The 22,842-nt window shown below is 44.3% G+C and overlaps 1 protein-coding gene across 4 annotated transcripts in view; it reads right to left on the reverse strand.

Annotated features, from left to right (window-relative positions):
- Positions 1-22,842, reverse strand: part of LOC136879011 (scoloptoxin SSD14) — a 300,668-nt gene that overhangs the window by 122,757 nt on the left and 155,069 nt on the right. For all 4 annotated transcript variants that reach the window (XM_067152702.2, XM_067152701.2, XM_067152704.2 and 1 more), the window contains one exon: positions 8,727-8,815. In XM_067152702.2, the coding sequence (XP_067008803.2) occupies positions 8,727-8,740 (14 nt within the window). In that variant the 5' untranslated portion in view covers positions 8,741-8,815. The remainder of the gene's footprint in view (positions 1-8,726; positions 8,816-22,842) is intronic.

Genomic DNA, 22,842 nt, shown 5'->3' on the forward strand with positions numbered 1-22,842 from the left:
CCTGCTCCACCTTACACTGTGGCTTCATTATAGTAAATGCCATGGATATCTACACGCCGCTGGCCCCTCAAACTCTCCTCAAGCCTGTACCCTCAAAGAAGATGATAGTCCAACACAATTCTGCCGCCTAGCTTTAATGTTTCAGCGCCCCCGCAGCCGCGCAGCGCCGTGCAGCGACTGGGGAGGGGGATGGGCCCCCTCCTCTCCAGCGAAGACGACATGTGCACGGCGAGCCGGAGCTCTCCTCCCGGCCAAGGCTGATGTGCGGCGCACGTCCTGCTACATGCCCGCAACCTGTATCTGTTCACCGCGGGCGCGGCGTACTTCAACACCTCTGCTCCCCTCATAGTGCGGGCGAGCGGTATCTCAGGGTACTTGAGGGGTCCGAGCGGCCTCCGTTGGACGCAAGCTGCAACGGCCGGTCTGGCCATCCGACTCAATCTACATCAACTACATGGACAGTCACCATAAGCAATAACTACACTTGGGAATTCAACAACAATATTTGGTGGACATTGCAAAATTTTTCTTCACCTTTAAGTATTAAAAGTTTATCTTCAGAAATTCAAATTCTACAAACATAAAGACTTTCATTCACCTGCAACAACAACATTTTGAAACTGAATTAAGAAATCTTGTAAATGCTTCTGCTATCTATCTTCGTATCAACATCATTACTTGGACTTTGTTTCAAACTGATTTCATGTGTCGCCCCTGGAGGAACTTTTGGGGGGGGAGGTCTGTACCGGGCGGTACACCTCTACACCGTTTATTTAAAAGTTGCGCCAGTTGAAACTCCTCTTCTGGAGGAAGGTTGAACTTTATCTATTCTATTAATTCTCTACTTTCTCAGAAGATGTCACCACGTGGAAAATTTTGAGTTTTTGAACTGTGTCACTTTTGATGTGTTTTTGTTTAGCTTGAAGTAAGAAGTGTGAACTTTCTCTTCTAGAGGACACTACTGAAGATCAACAATAGTGCAACCTAGTGCGGAGTCAAAGAACTATTTTGTTGAAGAAATTTTTGTTTCAAATGTTTGTTCTTTGCTAAATTTCTTTCTGTTATTGTTTAAGTTGGCTGTATACCCCTCTCTTTCCCCTTGTTTTGCATGTAGCCAATCCCGAATTTCTTAAATTAATTTCTATCCAATCAGATGTATCTTCCCCCAACTTGAATCGATTGCGGGGTCCTATCCAATAAAAACATTGTGGGCGGGTGTTTTCATTCCCCTAACGCCTAGAAACTTCCGCGAGAGTATATAAACTGCTGATTTTAGGGTCTCCGGGCCACTTCTGTTCCATCTTTCAGTGTATTAAGTACATAGCAGGAGGCGGGAAGCGCCTCTTTCTTCTTCAGCCGTTCAACACCAGGTAATGGTCTATTAATAACTTCTTTTCTTGCTAGGTCGGCAGTTTAACACTCGCGGCGGGTTCGAAGCATTTCCATCATGTAACCTTTTCCTAAAATGTAATTACTCTTTTCACCTTTTTCTTGTAAAGCTACATATTGGGATAGAGAGTGCTACCCTCTCGAGCTCCCACTCACATTTGTTTTGAGGTGAACTTATTTTCTCAAACTATTCTTCGTTTATGTAATGTAAAGTGTTCTTCTCTAAGTCACCTCTGTAGTATGGGATTAGCCCTTGCGTTAGTGGCCCAGAGCCAGATTAGGTTTTAAAAACAAAGTGTATTAGGAGTGCAAGTTCGCCTCCTCTCAAATTGTTATTTCAGAGGTCATGTAATCAACCTTCTTTTCATGTAATAGACCTCCGTAGGTTGGGTATTTTACCCCTGTGAATACGTCCTTGGAAGGACAGCTTGAAGGTAGAGTTTGGTGTGGCCTTGTGATAGGCTTACAATTTTGAGAGCGGATCGCTCTTTGAAATTTGTTTCTGTATGCCTCGTGCAGGCTTTATGTGTAATGTTTGGAGCCAGTGCTCCTGGGCATGAATGGGGTTTTCTGCCCCTTGGCTAAAAATTTTTTTTGGAGTAAGGCGGGGCTGATGGCCCAAGAGTTATGAAGTAAGGGCACTGAGCCCGAATCCAGTAATATTGTACCTACATTTTTGCTACTCTGTACCTGTTATGATTGTTATCTCTTGTTTTTGAAAAGAAAATATAACCTAGTTAAATTTTAAATTAATTTTACATTGCACGTTAAATTCGTAGCTTGAAACCCATTCACACCCGCACCTTCTTTCACCTCTACCTACCACGGATATCTCCGTAACATTATTAAAGCACAGTTTTTACGAAATAAATTATGTCACTAAGAACCTAAAAGGCATGATTATAACGTGATCAGCATAGTTCGAAGGAAAGCAATTAACACTGTCCAACAAACGAACGACACAGCCTTTAGAAATTATTATGATACAGTTCGTTGCGAAAGACTGACATGAGTCAAATGGTCTCGTTTGTAACTGAACTATCACTTCCCTGAATATGTATCATAACGCGACGATAAACTATTATGTGCCGAGTCCGCCCAGTTTGTGCAAGTTGATAATTTATGATTACTTGCTCGGAGAATTTAGTTCCGTTCTCAAGAATGTTAATTACTCGAACTGTTCAAGTTTTAATACACAAGTCTATAGCTGTTGACGACTCAAACTATTATATCACTTCCTACCTCGCACGAAAATAGAGGTCAAAATTTTCACCTTCGACACTTAGAAATTTGTACGTCCACAGTCGCGAACACTTGTACTTTCCGTAAACACAACTACCGTCTGCCGAACAGAGTAACAATCTCTGACCGATATCTTCCACAGCTGGCCCGCACACCGACACACAGAGACTGATATAAGCTAACTCAGCTAGCTCCTGTTATTCCCGTAGTCCGGAAATCGTGGCTTCTGATTCGTCAATCTTCTACCTTCAGTGTCTCGGTTATCCCATCGCCGATTTTAATGAAATTTGTTATTCTACCCACTGTTCTTATGGGGTACACGATCATGTAATTGAAATTTTCGTATCACATTCGGTTCTGGAAATCATGAGATGGAAGGAATCGAATGCTAGATGGCTACGTCATATGTCCTTGGCTGGTTTTCCATCAGCGAGCAGGTTGCGTGCATTGCTGATACATCCGTCACCTGCGCGCACAGCGGTCTTTCCAAATCTCTCGTACAGCTGTTGTTACGAGTTGCGCTCGTATGCACCAGAAATACTTTGATAATGAATGTCGCTGTCACATTCCCGTTTCACTATCTATGGCTGAATGTGACTGTGAATTTAGTTCACTAAACCCTGACTGATCAGAGAAATCATTTACAAATTCCGACACTTTAAAGTCTACCTTCTATTTTAATAAATTGAACTTCGGTGCACTTGCTTCTATGCAGAAAAGTTTTCAGCGAAAGATGAATCAAGTCTCAGCACCACAGTGCCCTAGACAATCCAACCGGCAAACTATCGCAACTTCAGGAGCAGCCTCATTCATCACCTAAACTCCAAGTTAAAATGACGAGTATTTAGTCTGATTTTGTAACTTTGCTAACTCTGTAAAATAGTTAATGGTACACAAAATATACATAGTAAAAAGGTAATCATAAATTATACAGGTAAATAATATACAAGAAATTAGTGCACACATTTTGTTGCTTTATATATCAGGTGGCCCTCCAGCCCCGTAGTTTCTACTTATAAGTGTCCCACATGCGCTAGTGATGAACGGGATGCCTAGCCGTTGGTTTACAAAGGAGCTCTACAACGTGCTGTACTTTGCATGTGAAACAGATAACACTCATTTTACTACACACGTTCTGTAACAGGGTGCATTTGTAAACACGTAAAAAAATGCAGAAAATAAAGAGACATTCCACTCTACGAAAAAGTTCCTTGTATGTGCCTCTAACTATTCATTTGCTCTTATTTGCAACTCTGTTCGCTAAAATACGTGTATACAAGGCAGGTGGCTATTTGCAAACTCCTGTGCATACCCTCTGTGAATTTCGGCTGCATTCCGACCAGATTCTTCATAGATTAAATGATGCCTATGCATTGGTCGTCGCTGAGCACATCAGCCTTTGCCGATGTGTTGTCAGCAACTGTTGTGCTACTGTACAAGTACCAGCCTACTATTATGCGTTCGAAAACGAGGCTTACTTACGCAAGGGGCTGCATTTGATAGGTGGCGCTGAGGAACATGCAGCTAGTGAACGGTCCGGTTGTTATCTCTTCTGCGAAAATATACATATCACATTTATCATTAGTGCATGCGGGACACTTCTCAGTAGAAAGTAAGGCACTGGAAGGCCACTTGGTATATTTGCTAACCCACTAAGACACCCACTGACTGACAGCCGCGCCTATTCAACCAGTGTTCGCTGATTTACAAAAAAGTCGATATATTTTAATTTAACGTATTCCGATATAATCTTTGTAGTGTATCCCTAATTCGTAAATGTTGTGTGAAGAGAATATTTATTTATCACAATCACAATCACAATCATCATCAACATCATCATTCATTACACTTGAACAGGCCATTTAGGCCGACGGCAGAAGTATAAACATACAAAAGCTAGTAAAATTCCAGTTCAATCCTGAGAAGATATGTACGATACTTCACATGATAACTATTTGTCACAGATGTTGGCTCATTTACTCCTCGCGCATACTCAATGTTGGCTATTGGTTCGAGTTGTTCCAGTGTAAACAGTACTCTTGTCTTTCCACCTTGTCCTTGGGTGACCTCTTGGAAGTCATCCAGTTGGCTGATGAGTAAATACGTGGTTGGGGCGAGTACCCTTTAGTCTTTGTCTTGTGATCAACCTCTCAATATCGGTTTTCTCAAGCTGCAGGGACAGTCCATCATTGTGCCTTTTTTACCATCTTCTGGTCTCTGTTCTAGATCGGATGATGTATCTTCCTTCAATTCTTCCTTTCAAACGAACAAATTTGCTCTGTAGAGGTGTCCATATCTCTCACCCATACAACAGGACTGCTTGAACTAGTACCATGTATATACCGAGAGAGCTGAACGTGCAATTAGGGTCGCGCAGCTGTGAGCATGCATTCGGGAGTTAGTGGGTTCGAAACTCACTGGCAGCCCTGAAGATGGTTTTCCGTAATTTCCCATTTTCTCACCATGGTCGCGTCCTTCCCACTCCCAGCCCTTTCTTATCCCATCGTCCCCATAAGACCCATCTCTGTCGGTGAGACGTAAAGCAAATTGTAAAAAAACAAAAAAAAGTACCGTGGATAGACGTATCTTGGTTTGCTGGAACACCATTCGCGACGTATTTAGGCGTTTTAGACTGTAATTAACACAATTTTTGTCTGTACACTTCAAATTCTTGTTGCACACTTGGCGTTAATCTCGGATTACACACAAAAAAAGTAAAAAATATGTTCAATTCAATTTTTTCCTGTTTTTTCCGTCTTTTTTTTCTGACATTAAAGGAAAACTGTTTGTCAACATTTCTCGAAAGGAATTAAGTTGAGGGATATCGGGCTATACAGGCCTTACATACTTAGCATGCAGTGGCGTAGCAATATTAGAGGGGAGAGGGTACTAAAACAGGAACTCATTGCTTTAACATCTTGGTTAATATTTCTTGTGCAGAAACATTGTACATAACGACCTCGATAATGTTGTGAGATGGACAGCAGGCAATGGTAGGATGATGATGATCGGGGTGAAAGTTCCTAATGGTGATCACTATAAGTACCTAGGTGTTAATATAAGGAAAGATCTTCACCGGGGTAATCACATAAACGTTACAGATATCTTCACATGGTTATGAGGGTGTTATGGATTTAGTAAATATGTAAAGGAGAGGTCAAGTAAAACTCTGGTAAGGCAACAACTAGAATATGGTTCCAGCGTAAGGAACCCTCGCCAGGATTACTTGACTTGAGAACTAGGAAAAAAGTCGAAAGGAAAGCGGCATGTTTTGTTCTGGGTGATTTGGGACGAAAGAGCAATGTTACGGAAATGTTGCAAACTTTGCGCTGGGAAGACTTGGGAGTAAGGAGACTAGTTGTTCGACTAAGTGGTATGTTCCAGGCTGTCAGTGAAGAGATGGCGTGGAATGATATTAGTAGACGAATAAGCTTCGAATGGTGACTTTAAAAGTAGAAAACATCAGAATATGAAGAAAAAGTTGGAATTCAAGAGGACAAATTGGGAGAAATATTAATTTGTAGGAAGGGGAGTGTCCGCCTCTGTAGTGTAGTGGCTAGTGTAATTAGCTGCCACCCCCGAAGGCTCGGGTTCGATTCCCGGTTCTGCCACGAAATATAAAAGTGGTACGAGGGCTGCAACGGGGTCCACTCAGCCTCGTGAGGTCAAGTGAGTAGAAGGATGTTTGATTCGCTCATCAGCCATCCTTGAAGTGGTTTTCCATGGTTTCCCCACTTCTCCTCCAGGCAAATGCCGGGGTGGTACCTAAAATAAGGCCACGGCCGCTTCCTTCCCTCTTCCTTGTCTATCCCTTCCAATTTTCTCATCCCCCTACAAGGCACCTGTTCAGCATGGCAGGTGAGGCCGCCTGGGTGAGGTACTGGTCCTCCTCCCCAGTTGTATCCCAGACCCTATGTTTCACGCTCCAGGACACTGCCCTTGAGGCGGTAAAGGTGGGATCCCTCGCTGAGTCCGAGGGAAAAACAAACCCTGGAGGGTAAACAGATTAAGAAAGAAAGAAAGTAAGAAAGAAAGAAAGAAAGAAAGAAAGAAGGGGAGTTAGGGATCGGAATAATTTACTAAGGGAGATATTCAATAAGTTTCCAACATCTTTGAAATTATTTAAGAAAAGACAAGGCAAACGACAGATAGGGAATCATATATGTGGCCGACCGCCCTAAATGTAGATCGGTGGTGAATGAAATGTTGGTTGATCGAAACCTTATGAACAAGATAATTACCAATCTTATATGTTCTATAATTTTACCCTCACGGCCAACAATAACGGAGAAACTCACGATTAATACGTTTTTCACAAACCTCAAAATATCTCCGCAAATATTAGTTCAATCAAAAACTTGTACATAATAAATGTTGTAGACCATGCAGTTTCCAGAGTGTTATATATAGAGTCGTTTTCGTGCACAAGCTATTACAATGGAATTTAGATAATATTTATTACTAAGTCCTCCATAAATAGCGAGCATCGCTGGCGTGGAAATAGTATTTTAGCCGTCATGGTAACGAACTAGCTGGGCATAGTTCATGTCGCAACTGTTCTTATAAGATGGAAAACTGCGTGGTCATCAGCAGCGATGGATCAGGAAGATGAAGCAAGTTTGTAATTTTATGTGACTGTTGATATCATGACCATAGCTATAGGACCTCCTAGTTCGAATCTTCTGATGGCAAGCGCTTGAGACAAGGTCAGGGCTTGACAAGCCATTAGTGACAACCTTCCTCACTATCTTCAGCGAAGATTTACGAGCGATAATCAAACAGCGATGATCCCTATAACAAACGGACAATGGACGATAAGGGGGATTATATTCACATTGGCAAATCCAATTAGGTGCGTCATATTCGTTAGAAGTGCTGTGCGGAGATTGTTTTACTGTTTTCATCTCAATTTCAGAAAAGGTTGCCAAAGAAACTCGTCCTCAAAAATGTTGCATTGCTCGCATCAACTTGTACAGTTATCCGGACTACAGTCGAGACCGTTTAACGGCGAAATACAAAGGTCCGGTCTGAATCCTATACTATTTCCTGATACCTGAGCTCCCTAGTGCTGAATCGGTAGACATACGGTCTCTTTTCGAAGAAAATTCTTTCAAAATCAAGCTGGTCAGATAATGTGATCACAAAGATCTTCTTCTTCTTCTTTTCCTACCACTTTTTCCCACACCTGTGGGGTCCCGGGTGTGAACTGCGTCGCACATGCGGATCTGACCCCGTTTTACGGACGGATGCCCTTCCTGACGCCAACCCTATTTGGATGAATGTAAGCACTATTCCGTGTTTATGTGGTGGTTGGTAGTGTAGTAAGTTGTCTGAATATGAAGAGGAGAGTGTTGGGAAGGACACAAACTCTCAGTCCCCGAGCCAGAAGAATTCATCAGAAGCAATTAAAATCCCCGACCCGGCCGGGAATCGAACTCGGGATCCTCTGAATCGAATGCTAGTACGCTGACCATTCAGCCAACGAGTCCGACTCATCTGAGATGGTTTAAGCAGTGAAGAACAAATGTGGCAATCAATGGACCTGTTCTTCAAGCGAAAGCCAATGAAATTCTTTTCAGTTCCACTCCACTAATACTATCCAGTAAATACAGTACTTATTTCATTTACTGGTAGGTTTTTCAAGTTTTAACTTAATTTTATTGCACAGCCTAAAATGTACAGATATAACATTTTCAGCAAAAAATGAATTAGAAAGCGGTTTGTGCGACTATCGGCTATAACAACCGTTGATTAGCGGTCATTTCGAAGTCCTTATAAGCGATTTCGACTGAATATACAGAGGCTGACTTTCTTTGCAGAGTTTTTCGTGTTCAACAATATTCTTCTTCACAAATTTGGGCTGTATCATTGACTATCTAGGTATCATAAAACAAGAAAATGCACGGATGCCGTTATCTTCGATGACTTCCTTCACTAAAATCGCCACTGACTTTCTTTAGTTGTAGATTAATGTTTTGTATAACTTGATAAGTGTTGTGTACAACTGTGGAAATGGCTTAACATTCGTTCGGTGGTTCCAGAGATTAGCCCACACAAAGACGAACACATGAAGACTGCGGTGACTGCGGACTTACCTTTTAATGAACATAGTGAACGGTGTCGATAGTGAAAGATGCAGTACTCCAACTCCAGAATGATCCACTCACTGCTGTGGGCAACAAACCTGCAAAGAGAGGAACACATGGACCGTGTGAGAGAAAGTAACAGTGAGTGGTGCCGGTCCAGCTCGCGAACTGACCGGCAAAACTTACAGTTAACAGATGTGTGCACGTGAAAACAAACGAGCTTGTAGTTTTGTACGGTAGCCGCGATGTTGAACATAATCGCATCCATTTTTACGTGATCGTGAGCGCACAACGTTCATTTTTACGTGACGACTGATATCATCATCATAAGTATAGGACATCCACCGGTTCCTTGGCGTTCGGTTCAGAGGACCTCGCGTTCGATTCCCAGCCGGGTAGGGGATTTTCACCACGCCTCGTTAGTTCCTCCAGCCGGGGACTGAGTGTCTGTGTTCGTATTAATACACACCTTATACAAACCACCACAGAAACACGCAATAGTGAATATACCTCTCCAAATACGGTTGTTGTCAGGAAGGGCGTCTTGCTGTAAAACTGAGCTAAATTCATACAAGGTGCCTTCGAATAAGAGAAAGTCACCTTTACACCACAAGGATGCATCATAATAATAATAATAATAATAATAATAATAATAATAATAATAATAATAATAATAATAATAATAATAATAATAATAATAATAATAATAATAATAACAATGGCATGGCGTATGGCTTTTAGTGCCAGGAGTGTTCGAGGACAAGTTCGGCTCGCCAGATACAGATCTTTTGAATTGACGCCCGTAGGCGACCTACGCGTCGTATTGAGGATGAAATGATGATGAAGACGACACATACACCCACGCCCCGTGCCAGCAAAATTAACCAATTATGGTTAAAATCACCGACCCTGTCGGAATCGAACCCGGGAACCCTGTGGCCAAAGGCCAGCACGCTAACCATTTAGCCATGGAGCCGGACAAAAATAATATACACTGACTGACAGTGACAATGCAACACCAAGGAGGAGTGGTTCGAAAGGGATGAAAGTTGGGGAAAAAACAGAGACGGCACGGATGAATAATTGATGTTTATTTCAAACCGATATGCAGGTTACACAATGCGCACGGCATCGACTCAGTAGGATGTAGGACCACCGCGAGCGGCGATGCACGCAGAAACACGTCGAGGTACAGAGTCAATAAGAGTGCGGAGGGTGTCCTGAGGGATGGTTCTCCATTCTCTGTCAACCATTTGCCACAGTTGGTCGTCCGTACGAGGCTGGGGCAGAGTTTGCAAACGGCGTCCAATGAGATCCCACACGTGTTCGATTGGTGAGAGATCCGGAGAGTACGCTGGCCACGGAAGCATCTGTACACCTCGTAGAGCCTGTTGGGAGATGCGAGCAGTGTGTGGGCGGGCAATATCCTGCTGAAACAGAGCATTGGGCAGCCCCTGAAGGTACGGGAGTGCCACCGGCCGCAGCACATGCTGCACGTAGCGGTGGGCATTTAACGTGCCTTGAATACGCACTACAGGTGACGTGGAATCATATGCAATAGCGCCCCAAACCATGATGCCGCGTTGTCTAGCGGTAGGGCGCTCCAAGTTACTGCCGGATTTGACCTTTCTCCACGCCGACGCCACACTCGTCTGCGGTGACTATCACTGACAGAACAGAAGCGTGACTCTTCGAAGAACACGACGTTCTGCCATTCCCTCATCCAAGTCGCTCTAGCCCGGCACCATGCCAGGCGTGCACGTCTATGCTGTGGAGTCAATGGTAGTCTTCTGAGCGGACGCCGGGAGTGCAGGCCTCCTTCAACCAATCGACGGGAAATTGTTCTGGTCGATATTGGAACAGCCAGGGTGTCTTGCACATGCTGAAGAATGGCGGTTGACGTGGCGTGCGGGGCTGCCACCGCTTGGCGGCGGATGCGCCGATCCTCGCGTGCTGACGTCACTCGGGCTGCGCCTGGACCCCTCGCACGTGCCACATGTCCCTGCGCCAACCATCTTCGCCACAGGCGCTGCACCGTGGACACATCCCTATGGGTATCGGCTGCGATTTGACGAAGCGACCAACCTGCCCTTCTCAGCCTGATCACCATACCCCTCGTAAAGTCGTCTGTCTGCTGGAAATGCCTCCGTTGACGGCGGCCTGGCATTCTTAGCTATACACGTGTCCTGTGGCACACGACAACACGTTCTACAATGAATGTCGGCTGAGAAATCACGGTACGAAGTGGGCCATTCGCCAACGCCGTGTCCCATTTATCGTTCGCTACGTGCGCAGCACAGCGGCGCATTTCACATCATGAGCTTACCTCAGTGACGTCAGTCTACCCTGCAATTGGCATAAAGTTCTGACCACTCCTTCTTGGTGTTGCATTTGCTCTGTCAGTCAGTGTAAATGCATTGTAAATAGATAATATCAGAAACAAATACTTCCTAGATTAATCCCTTGTTAGTTGATATTTGGGATAACTGGAAGTCCTCTAAAGGGAAAGTTCAGTGAGATAACGAAATATTAGGAAAAAGTGTTTTCGATTACGATTTTTGTAACGCTTCATTCTTATTCCTCGCGCATTTCTCGCATGATAATTTCATGAAAACTGCTTAATTTTATTTATTTATTTATTTATTTATGTGTTTATTTATGTATTTATTTATTTGTGCCGGCCCGTAGTGTAGGGGTAGAGTGCCTGCCTCCTACCCGGAGGCCCCGGGTTCGATTTTTACCTGGATCTGAGGGATGGTTCGAGGTCCAGTCAGCCTACGTGATTACACTTGAGGAGCTACCTGACAGTCAGACAGCCAAGAATAACGTCCGAGAGGATTCGTCGTGCTCACCACATGACACCTCATAATCTGCAGGCCTTCGGGTTGAGCAGTGGTCGCTTGGTAGGCCAAGGCCCTTCGGTGGGTTTGCTTTATTTACTGTTTATTTATTTATCATCATCATCATCATCATCATCTGTTTACCCTCCAGGTTCGGTTTTTCCCTCGGACTTAGCGAGGGATCCCACCTCTACCGCCTCAAGAGCAGTGTCCTGGAGCTTCAGACTCTTGGTCGGGGGATACAACTGGGGAGTATGACCAGTACCTCGCCCGGGCGGCCTCACCTGCTATGCTGAACAGGGGCCTTGTGGAGGGATGGGAAGATTGGAAGGGATAGGCAAGGAAGAGGGAAGGAAGCGGCCGTGGCCTTAAGTTAGGTACCATCCCGGCATTCGCCTGGAGGAGAAGTGGGAAACAACGGAAAACCACTTCCAGGATGGCTGAGGTGGGAATCGAACCCACCTCTACTCAGTTGACCTCCCGAGGCTGAGTGGACCCCGTTCCAGCCCTCGTACCACTTTTCAAATTTCGTGGCAGAGCCGGGAATCGAACCCGGGCCTCCGGAGGTGGCAGCTAATCACGCTAACCACTACACCACAGAGGCGGACTTTATTTATTTATTATTCTAAAATAAGTGAAAGTTATCTTCATTGGTCGTAAATAAATGCGCAGGACATGCTGTGTTTGAATATTGTCATTTTCGATAACCCTGTTTCAACTCTAATTTACAGAATGTTTGACCGTCCACAAGACGCACTTATGCACCCGTCTTTCTCTACATGGACATGTGTTGTACCACAGTCTAATATATACAGTCGCGAAGCTCTGATGATTTTTTTCATCCGAGGCGACTACAGCGCTCCAAGCGGCCAGGTAGAGGCAACTTGCTAGCAGACAACAGGGAACGAATTACCACTACAGTCTAAAGCAGGAAGCACATTGCATCCGTCCCGCTCGGTTCAGTTCAGTTCAGTTTCCAGCGTATCAGTTCGTCTGCCGCACATACCTTCCGTCTCTTTTGGAAGCTGTCAGTGAACCCGGCTAGGAACAGCGCCTGTAGTAATGTCGAGCTCTTTGTCCGAAGACAAGAAATTATAGACTGCGAAGAAGAAGAGAGAAAAGATAATACACTGACTGACAGAACAAATGCAACACCAAGGAGGAATGGTTCGAAAGGGATGAAAGTTGGGGGAAAAAACAGAGACGGCACGGACGAATAATTGATGTTTATTTCAAACCGATATGCAGGTTACACAATGCGCACGGCATCGACTCAGTAGGATGTAGGACCACCGCGAGCGGCGATGCACGCAGAAACACGTCGAGGTACAGAGTCAATAAGAGTGCGGATGGTGTCCTGAGGGATGGTTCTCCATTCTCTGTCAACCATTTGCCACAGTTGGTCGTCCGTACGAGGCTGGGGCAGAGTCTGCAAACGGCGTCCAATGAGATCCCACACGTGTTCGATTGGTGAGAGATCCGGAGAGTACGCTGGCCACGGAAGCATCTGTACACCTCGTAGAGCCTGTTGGGAGATGCGAGCAGTGTGTGGGCGGGCATTATCCTGCTGAAACAGAGCATTGGGCAGCCCCTGAAGGTACGGGAGTGCCACCGGCCGCAGCACATGCTGCACGTAGCGGTGGGCATTTAACGTGCCTTGAATACGCACTAGAGGTGACGTGGAATCATACGCAATAGCGCCCCAAACCATGATGCCGCGTTGTCTAGCGGTAGGGCGCTCCACAGTTACGGCCGGATTTGACTTTTCTCCACGCCGACGCCACACGCGTCTGCGGTGACTATCACTGACAGAACAGAAGCGTGACTCATCGGAGAACACGACGTTCCGCCATTCCCTCATCCAAGTCGCTCTAGCCCGGCACCATGCCAGGCGTGCACGTCTATGCTGTGGAGTCAATGGTAGTCTTCTGAGCGGACGCCGGGAGTGCAGGCCTCCTTCAACCAATCGACGGGAAATTGTTCTGGTCGATATTGGAACAGCCAGGGTGTCTTGCACATGCTGAAGAATGGCGGTTGACGTAGCGTGCGGGGCTGCCACCGCTTGGCGGCGGATGCGCCGATCCTCGCGTGCTGACGTCACTCGGGCTGCGCCTGGACCCCTCGCACGTGCCACATGTCCCTGCGCCAACCATCTTCGCCACAGGCGCTGCACCGTGGACACATCCCTATGGGTATCGGCTGCGATTTGACGAAGCGACCAACCTGCCCTTCTCAGCGCGATCACCATACCCCTCGTAAAGTCGTCTGTCTGCTGGAAATGCCTCCGTTGACGGCGGCCTGGCATTCTTAGCTACACACGTGTCCTGTGGCACACGACAACACGTTCTACAATGAATGTCGGCTGAGAAATCACGGTACGAAGTGGGCCATTCGCCAACGCCGTGTCCCATTTATCGTTCGCTACGTGCGCAGCACAGCGGCGCATTTCACATCATGAGCATACCTCAGTGACGTCAGTCTACCCTGCAATTGGCATAAAGTTCTGACCACTCCTTCTTGGTGTTGCATTTGCTCTGTCAGTCAGTGTATTTTGTATACATGAAATACATTTAAAAAGGGAACCCTGTGGTGAATGTTACTTTCACTTTCCGGATTTGCTACTTGATAAGCACAACTTCTTTAAATATTTCAGAACTAGCTGATGTACCCGTGCTTTGCTACGGAAGTCTAAATTGTATACAGAATTCTAGGCTAGGTAGTGTACATGTTGTGAGCAAGATTGTATTAAATTGCATAGCACTTAACGTTACCCTAGAAACGCGACAGGGAAGTCACCAAACGTCTTTCCTTTTTTTTTTTTTTGCTATTTGCTTTACATCGCACCGACACAGATATGTCTTATTTCGACGATGGGATAGGAAAGGTCTAGGAAGTGGAAGGAAGCGGCCATGGCCTTAATGAAGGTACAGCCCCGGCATTTGCCTGGTGTGAAAATGGAAAACTACGGAAAACCATCTTCAGGGATGCCGACAGTGGGGCTCGAACCCACTATCTCCCAATTACTGGATAATGGCCGCACATAAGCGACTGCAGCTATTGACATCGGTGACATCTTTCCTCATATGAAGACTGGGTTAGGGAATCTTCTTTGTAATGGTAGGCCCTCTTGCCTACATCAGTCACAAACAGGTTGGAGAGTTTTCATTATAATGGCAGATACTCTTCATCTACCTTTTCACATCCTCAGAAAGACTTTCTTAGTAGTTTTCCCAAATTAAATGAACATATGTCATTACAATGACTTCAGTACGAATGGCGCGTTTAAAAGCAATGCTTTCATACGACATACTCGATCAAATGAAAAACCACACATTTTCTCACTTTTAACGAACAGTACTACGCTGCCGATCTAACAGTCCAATGTTCCAGAGCTGGAATGACCAAGCCGCAGACAGCCGTGATCCGTGTGAACACACTTCGTCTTATTTCGGCCGGCTGGGGGTGTCGAATAGTGGAGATTCCCAGGGCAAAAACTATGCCCTGTTACTAATCTGTTTTCTAGGATTACCCGATGAGTTGGAAAATCTCAGTTCACTACACTGGCAGAGGAAAATCTATCTGACTTGGAGGCAAATTTTTCCTCCAAGCCAGAGGAAAAACCCCGTCTTCACTGCTAGTCTGTTACGTACCGGCAGTATCAGAAAATGTATGAGCCAGAGGTATGTCATGCTAAAGAAGAAAGTTTTCTAACTCCCCAGCTATTTCCCGCCAATATTCAGTCAGGCTGTTATACTCGGTACGCACCAGTAATCCCATCTATCTGAGTGAGCGGCAGCATAAGAGACAAAGAACATCACAACAAACAATGGTCAATGTAATGTTATTGTTGATCAATGTTATGCGCTTTCAATATTGTAGGCCTTCACATTTAGTTTTCTTCTAACTCTGAAATACCACTCTCATCATAGTCAGTACGGTAAAACTGAATAAAATATAAATGGTCGGAAATTGTATTCTCTGTAACTTTTGTTATGTAGTACTTTTCGATAGGTCCAAGACATTGGTATTTACAAATTAAATGTTAGGTGCCTTCCCCTAAACTACAATTTCATCCAGGGTGAATAAAATTGTTCATAACTTACACCATAGTTTCTTATTCCCCGACTCTATATACCGACTTTCATTCAATTCTGTTAACCAGTTTTCTCGTGGCTCGGCGTTGATATGGACTTGGCAAAAAAATACAGATTCATGAATATCTGTGTTATCAAAGCCGGTACAATAACAATGTATGACATAAATGATCGGAAATTTAATTCTATATAACATTCGTTATGTCGTATGTATCGATACGACAACTAATAATATAAATATTTGAGAATTAAATTTTAGGCCTTCCCCTAAACTACCATTTCACTCAGCGCGAGTAAAATGATTTATAGCCTAGATTGTAGTGGCTCATCCCCCGACTTAACATACCGATTTTCATAAAATTCTCTTCGGCCGTTTCCTCGTGATGCATGTACATACATACAGACAGACAGACAGACAGACAGACAGAAATTACGGAAAAGTAAAAAGTGCATTTCCTTGTTACTATGGACTTGACCGATACAGAAATACCATTCTTTTTAAATTCTGAGCAATGTACAGACAAAACTCTTATTTTATATATATAGATATTACTCTCTCAAGTTTTTGAGTTGCTAAGCGTTCTACCTCAAAAAAAAAAAAAAAATCAAATTTCAGAAAACCAATTTCACCTTTTGAGCGACTAGTAGTAAGAATGAAGTAACTTTTGATTTCCTTTCATATTTTATCTAACAATACTACATGGTCAAAGTAATTAGAATTGTATAATACTACAAGTCAGTGTACAGTCCGTCATATTCCGTCACTAGAGTAGTTATTTTAGATTTAAATTCAATTTGTAGTAGAGGACTAAAATATCTCATAAAATATTTCATAAAACTTTTTGTTGGCAATCCGCAGGCTTTCTATCCACTTTTGCATATTTGTCAGTTAAAAAAATGTCCAACTCCTTGGCCACAGAGGTAAGTCTCTTTCTTTGCATAGAAACCGTGGAAGGAGTTACTGCATCATTATCACTTCTTGCCGATTGACTTGATCTTCTCCTTGCCATATCATGATATCAGGATGTCATTTTACAACTTCAGTGGTAGTTCTTCATTGATCGTACTCATCATCATCATCATCATCATCTGTTTACCCTCCAGGTTCGGTTTCTCCCTCGGACTTAGCGAGGGATCCCACCTCTACCGCCTCAAGAGCAGTGTCCTGGAGCTTCAGACTCTTGGTCGGGTATACAACTGGGGAGAATGTCCAGTACCTCGCCCAGGCGGCCTCACCTGCTATGCTGAACAGGGGCCTTGTGGAGGGATGGGAAGATTGGGTATAGGCAAGGAAGAGGGAAGGAAGCGGCCGTGGCCTTCAGTTAGGTACCATCCCAGCATTCGCCTGGAGGAGAAGTGGGAAACCACGGAAAACCACTTCCAGGATGGCTGAGGTGGGAATCGAACCCACCTCTACTCAGTTGACCTCCCGAGGCTGAGTGGACCCCGTTCCAGCCCTCGTGCCACTTTTCAAATTTCGTGGCAGAGCCGGGAATCGAACCCGGGCCTCCGGGGGTGGCAGCTAATCATGCTAACCACTACACCACAGAGGCGGACGATCATACTCATTGAACTCAAATAACCACTTCGCTAGAGGCTCGCAAGGTGGGGTCTACCTTCCGTCTTCCGTCAACTTTGCTTGTGAGGGCAAGCTCGACTGAACGGATGGTGGGGGAGAAATGCTGAAGCAGTAGGCGGCTGGACATTTGATTAAACGTCAACCAAACATCCAAGGTCAACTGAACTGAACGGAACGGAAGCAGTGTGCTTCCTGCTTTTAGAATGGCTGTACCTCTTTTACAGAAAGTTACTTGTTAAAGAAGTGTCTCAACCCATTTCTGACCTGGTTAATCGTATCACTTCATTAGTGAGTGCAGGAAACCTTCCAGGAAATAACCCCATCAGCGCCGAACGGACAAACCCAGAGGGTGAGTGAAAGTAGGAGACAGCTTAGCTGTACAGTGGAAGTGAAAGGCCAGGCCAGAGTTCCCCCTCGGCAATAATGACCTGTCAAACGTACAACAATCGCTACTCATAAGGCACACTGAAGACCAGTGGCGTCTTTGAGACAGTGTCTACTGAAATGTAAATAAATAAATAAATAAATAAATAAATAAATAAATAAATAAATAAATAAATAAATAAATAAATAAATAAATAAATCTAATTAATTGATTCTTCATTTTCTACAGCTTTTCCCACACTTGTAGGGTCGCGGGTGCAAACTGTGCCCTGCATGTTTATCTGGCCCTGTTTTACGGACGGATGCCCTTCCTGAGGCCAACCCTATATGGTGGGATGTAACCACTATTGCGTGTTTCTGTGGTGGTTGGTAGTGTAGTAGACCTATGTTGTATGAATATGAAGAGGAAAGTGTTCGTACAAACATAAATACCCAGTCCCCGAGCCAGAAGAATTAATCAGATGCGATTAAAATATCCGAATCGGCCGGGAATCAAGCCCGGGACCCTCTGAACCGAAACCCTCAATGCAGTCGCTTAAGTGCGGCCAGTATCCAGTACTCGGGAGATAGTGGGTTCGAACCCCACTGTCGGCAGCCCTGAAAATGGTTTTCCGTGGTTTCCCATTTTCACACCAGGCAAATGCTGGGGCTGTGCCTTAATTAAGGCCACGGCCGCTAACTTCCCACTCCTAGCCCTTCCCTGTCCCATTGTCGCCATAAGACCTGTCTGTGTCGGTGCGACGTAAAGCAACTAGCAATAGAAACCCTCAACGCTGACCATTCAGCTAAGGAGTCGGACAAATGAATGAATAAATTAAATTATCGTAGTGTCCACCAACTTATATAAGACCCGTTGTTGATACTACTACTAGTACTTTTATATTTACTAGTGGCTTTACGTCACACCATCACAGGTAGGTCTTATGGCGAAGATGGGAAAGGAAAGTGCTAGGAATGGGGGAGGAATCGGCCGTGGCCTTAATTAAGGTACAGCCCCAGCATTTGCCTGGTGTGAAAATGAGAAACCATGGAAAACCATCTTCAGGGCTGCCGACAGTAGGATTCGAACCCACTATCTTCCACATGCAAGCTCAGAGCCGCGCGCCTCTAACCGCACAGCCACTTGTTCGGTGGTATTACTACTACTGTTGCCATTCATTGTGTTTGGTGCCTTGTGCATAGGCAACCTTGAAGTGCAATCGACTTAATGGTCGCAGCAATCAATCAATCAATCAATCAATCAATCAATCAATCAATCAATCAATCAATCAATCAATCAATCAATCAATCAATCAATCACTACTTATCTGTATTTAGGGCAGTCGCCCAGGTGGCAGATTCCCTATCTGTTGTTTTCCTAGCCTTTTTTTAAATTATTTCAATGACATTGGAAATTTATTGAACGTCTCCCTTGGTAAGTTATTCCAATCCCTTACTCCCCTTCCTATAAATGAATATTTGCCCCAGTTTGTTCTCTTGTATTCCAACTTTATTTTCATATTGTGATCATTCCTACTTTTATAAACGCCACTCAAACTTGTTCGTCTACTAATGTCATCCCACGCCATTTCTCCGCTGACAGCTTGGAACATACCGCTTAGTCGAGCAGCTCGTGTCCTTTCTCCCAGTTCTCCCCAGCCCAAACTTTGCAATATTTTTTAACGCGACTCTTTTGTCGAAAATCACCCAGAACAAATCGAGCTGCTTTTCTTTGGATTTTTTCCAGTTCTTGAATCAATAATCCTGGTGAGGGTCCCATACACTGGAACCATACTCTAGTTGGGGTCTTACCAGAGACTTATAAGCCCTCTCCTTTACATCTTTACTACAACCTCTAAACAGCCTCATAACCATGTGCAGAGATCTGTATCCTTTATTTACAATACCATTTATGTGATTACCCCAATGAAGATATTTCCTTATATTAACACCTAGATACTTACAATGATCCCCAAAAGAAACTTTCACCCCATCAACGCAGTAATTAAAACTAAGAGGACTTTTCCTATTTGTGAAACTCACAACCTGACTTTTAAGCCCGTTTATCATCATACCATTGCCTACTGTCCATCTCACAATATTATCGAGGTCATTTTGCAGTTGCTCACAATCTTGTAACTTATTTATTACTTCATAGAGAATAACATCATCCGCAAAAAGCCTTACCCTTGATTCCACTCCTTTACTCAAATCATTTATATATATAAGAAAACATAAAGGTCCAATAATACTGCATTGAGGAATTCCCCTTTTAATTATTACAGGGTCAGATAAAGCTTCCCCTACTCTAATTGTCTGAGATATGTTTTCTAGAAATATAGCAATCCATTCAGTCACTCTTTTGTCTAGTCCAGTTGCACTCATTTTTGCCAGTAGTCTCCCATGATCCACCCTATCAAATGCTTTAGACAGGTCAATCGCGATACAGTCCATTTGACCTCCAGAATCCGCCATTGCACTGGTTTATATCAATACTACGAGCAATACCGCACTGTTGTGTGCGTGTCGACTGCGCTGCGTCTCATAGCCTCGCGCACTATTCACTTTTGGATACCTACAGTTCCATTCCTCTTGCCAATACTGCGCACGTGGAGTAGCCGATAGATGAGGTTTTGAACACATTCAGAACCATTGGCAGTTCGCGACCTCCCACTCGTGAGGGTTCCTTGTAACTATTTTAATTGTTTTGTAAATGTGGATAGTTTTACTGATTACTTAATTTCAAGAGATTATTTATGCGCATTTTCTGAGCTCATCCGGTGACCATGATCGTTAAGTCCATATGGTCTGACACCGTGGATAGCCGGTTCGAGTCCCGTTGGTCGACAACATTTTCAGCATCAGAATTTTGGCCGGCAGAGTAGGAGACGTGTTGGTATACAATTTCTAATCGCTAGATTGCGTGCCAAAAGTATGGATTCAATTCAAAACATCCCACCAGCTTTCTAATGAAGTGAAGGCTTATGACGCTGTTGATGGCGGTTCGTCCGTCGGATGGAGACGTTAAGCCTTGAGCAGAGCCCTTGGAGCTATTCAATACGAGTAGGCTATGTGCCGGCACCGGGTTTTACCATCAACCTTTCTAATATCATATATCACGTCATTCGTTTCATCTCATTAACTCCTCTGAAGAGGTTGACGTCAGGAAGGACATGCGGTTGTAAAAACTCGCTACGAATATTCACCTCACCTCATAACCGACTCCGTAGCGAAATGGCATAATTGCTGGACAAACTGTACAGGCATGTTTTTAAAATAATGACCAGTCCTACCCTATAAGATTAATAATCTACTTTTATACCTGCCGTGAAGTTGATTTCAATAACACTGATTATCTTGGCAACAATTAATAATAATAATAATAATAATGCCAGGCTGAGTGGCCCAGACGGTTGAGGCGCTGGCCTTCTGATCTCCACTCGGCATTTAAGGTGTTCAAATACGTCAGCCTCGTGTCGGTAGATTTACTGGCACGTAAAGGAACTCCTGCGGGACTAAATTTCGGCACCTCGGCGTCACCGAAAACTGAAAAAGTAGTTAGTGGGACGTAAAGCAAATAACATTTTTCTTATTATTAATAATAATAATACCGGACAAGTTGGCCGTGCGGTTAGGGTCGCGCAGGTGTAAGCATGCATTCGGGAGATAGTGGGTTCGAACCCCAATGTCAACAGCCCTGTGTATGGTTTTCCGTGGTTTCCCATTTCACACCAAACAAATGTTGGGGCTTTACCTTAGGCCACGGTCGCTTCTTTCCCACTTCCTATCCCTTTCCTATCCCATCGTCACCGTAAGACCTATCTGTGTCGGTGCGACGTAAAGCCAACTGTTGTATTGATTGATTGATTGATTGATTGATTGATTGATTGATTGATTGATTGATTGATTGATTGATTGATTGATTGATTGATTGAGTGGACGAAATATGTGGACTTATTGTCAGTGACCGGGAAAAGTTCACTAAATGTCAAGTTATGGACGAACACGCATGGACTAAATATTATTGTGGACAACTTTGACATGGACTAATAAACAGTGGACGAAAGGTTCTGGACGACAGACAAGAGATATCGTCGATTAATTCTTCCGCCCCCACCGACATTTCTGCAGTCCTTGGAGCTCCAGAAAGAGATTGTCTCTTCCCTTTGTTTCTCCACCAGTAATAATTAAGATGATCTCATTTATCTACCACATATGTACTTTAACAGATAAGGAATAATAAAAGCCTTGTCTTTCTCTGAGGCGATTAGAGCACTCAAGGCCATGCATTCCACACACCCACGCCTCACCAGACACGATTGCAGACTTCGCTGTAGGATCTGCGCGTCGAAAAATGTTCTATTTGCAGCTGAACAATCTCCCAGGCGTCTACGAACTGACTGAAGGGTTTTGAAATAAGGATGGGTCTCAGAATGTTCAAGATTTCACCACGTGTTAGCCCTCCCAAAACGCGGGACAGCAGTCTATTTCGGTTACATCTTCCGAAACGACATTTTAGTCCAACATGAGCTATCAAAATGTTTTAAATTCTCTTACAATTTAGTAAACGCATTAATGGCACGAGCTCTGAATAGGATTTTTTCGGGCTGATGTTCTAGTGGAGAGATGGCGCGGAATGACATAAGTAGACGAACCCATTCTCACAGACGGCTTTACGGCGTTTACTTGAAAGACCTGCGCCAAGTCTCTTCGGAGGCCACACGTCATTATGACGACCAACAAAGTAGGGGATTTTTCTTCCTCTAGCAATTTCAGTATCTCAACGTGCGTCTCGTTAGGGCCCGGAGTTTTCCCATTCTTCTCATTTCTTATGGCATGTTCACTTCTGCTAGTGCGATATCTGCACTGTCTTCTACTCGAATACCATGATCAGCAGTTCTCGAGTCCTGGAAGAGGTTTTGTAAGTCGTCTTCTTCTTAATCTTCAAGTACCATAGCTGCCCCCCCCCAGACGTTGGCGATCACCCTTGAGAAAATGCCTGTTTCGTGAGCCAACTTGAAGAGTTGTTCGGAGTTGTTGATACAAGTCCGGTCTTTGATATTTTGGAGCCACGACATCGGTGGTCTACCAGCTCCCCTTTCCTTGCAATACGAGTTGTAGAACCCCGCGAAGAAGGCCGAAATAGGCTGTTTTCCTGGCTTCCGCGCTCAGCTCTACCTCTCCTTATAACTTCATTATTGGTTACAAAATGTGTCCACGCTATTCTGAGCATTCTCCTAGGTAAAGCA

The sequence above is a fragment of the Anabrus simplex genome, chromosome 8, assembly GCF_040414725.1.
Source record: "Anabrus simplex isolate iqAnaSimp1 chromosome 8, ASM4041472v1, whole genome shotgun sequence".
NCBI classification, from domain to species: domain Eukaryota; kingdom Metazoa; phylum Arthropoda; class Insecta; order Orthoptera; family Tettigoniidae; genus Anabrus; species Anabrus simplex.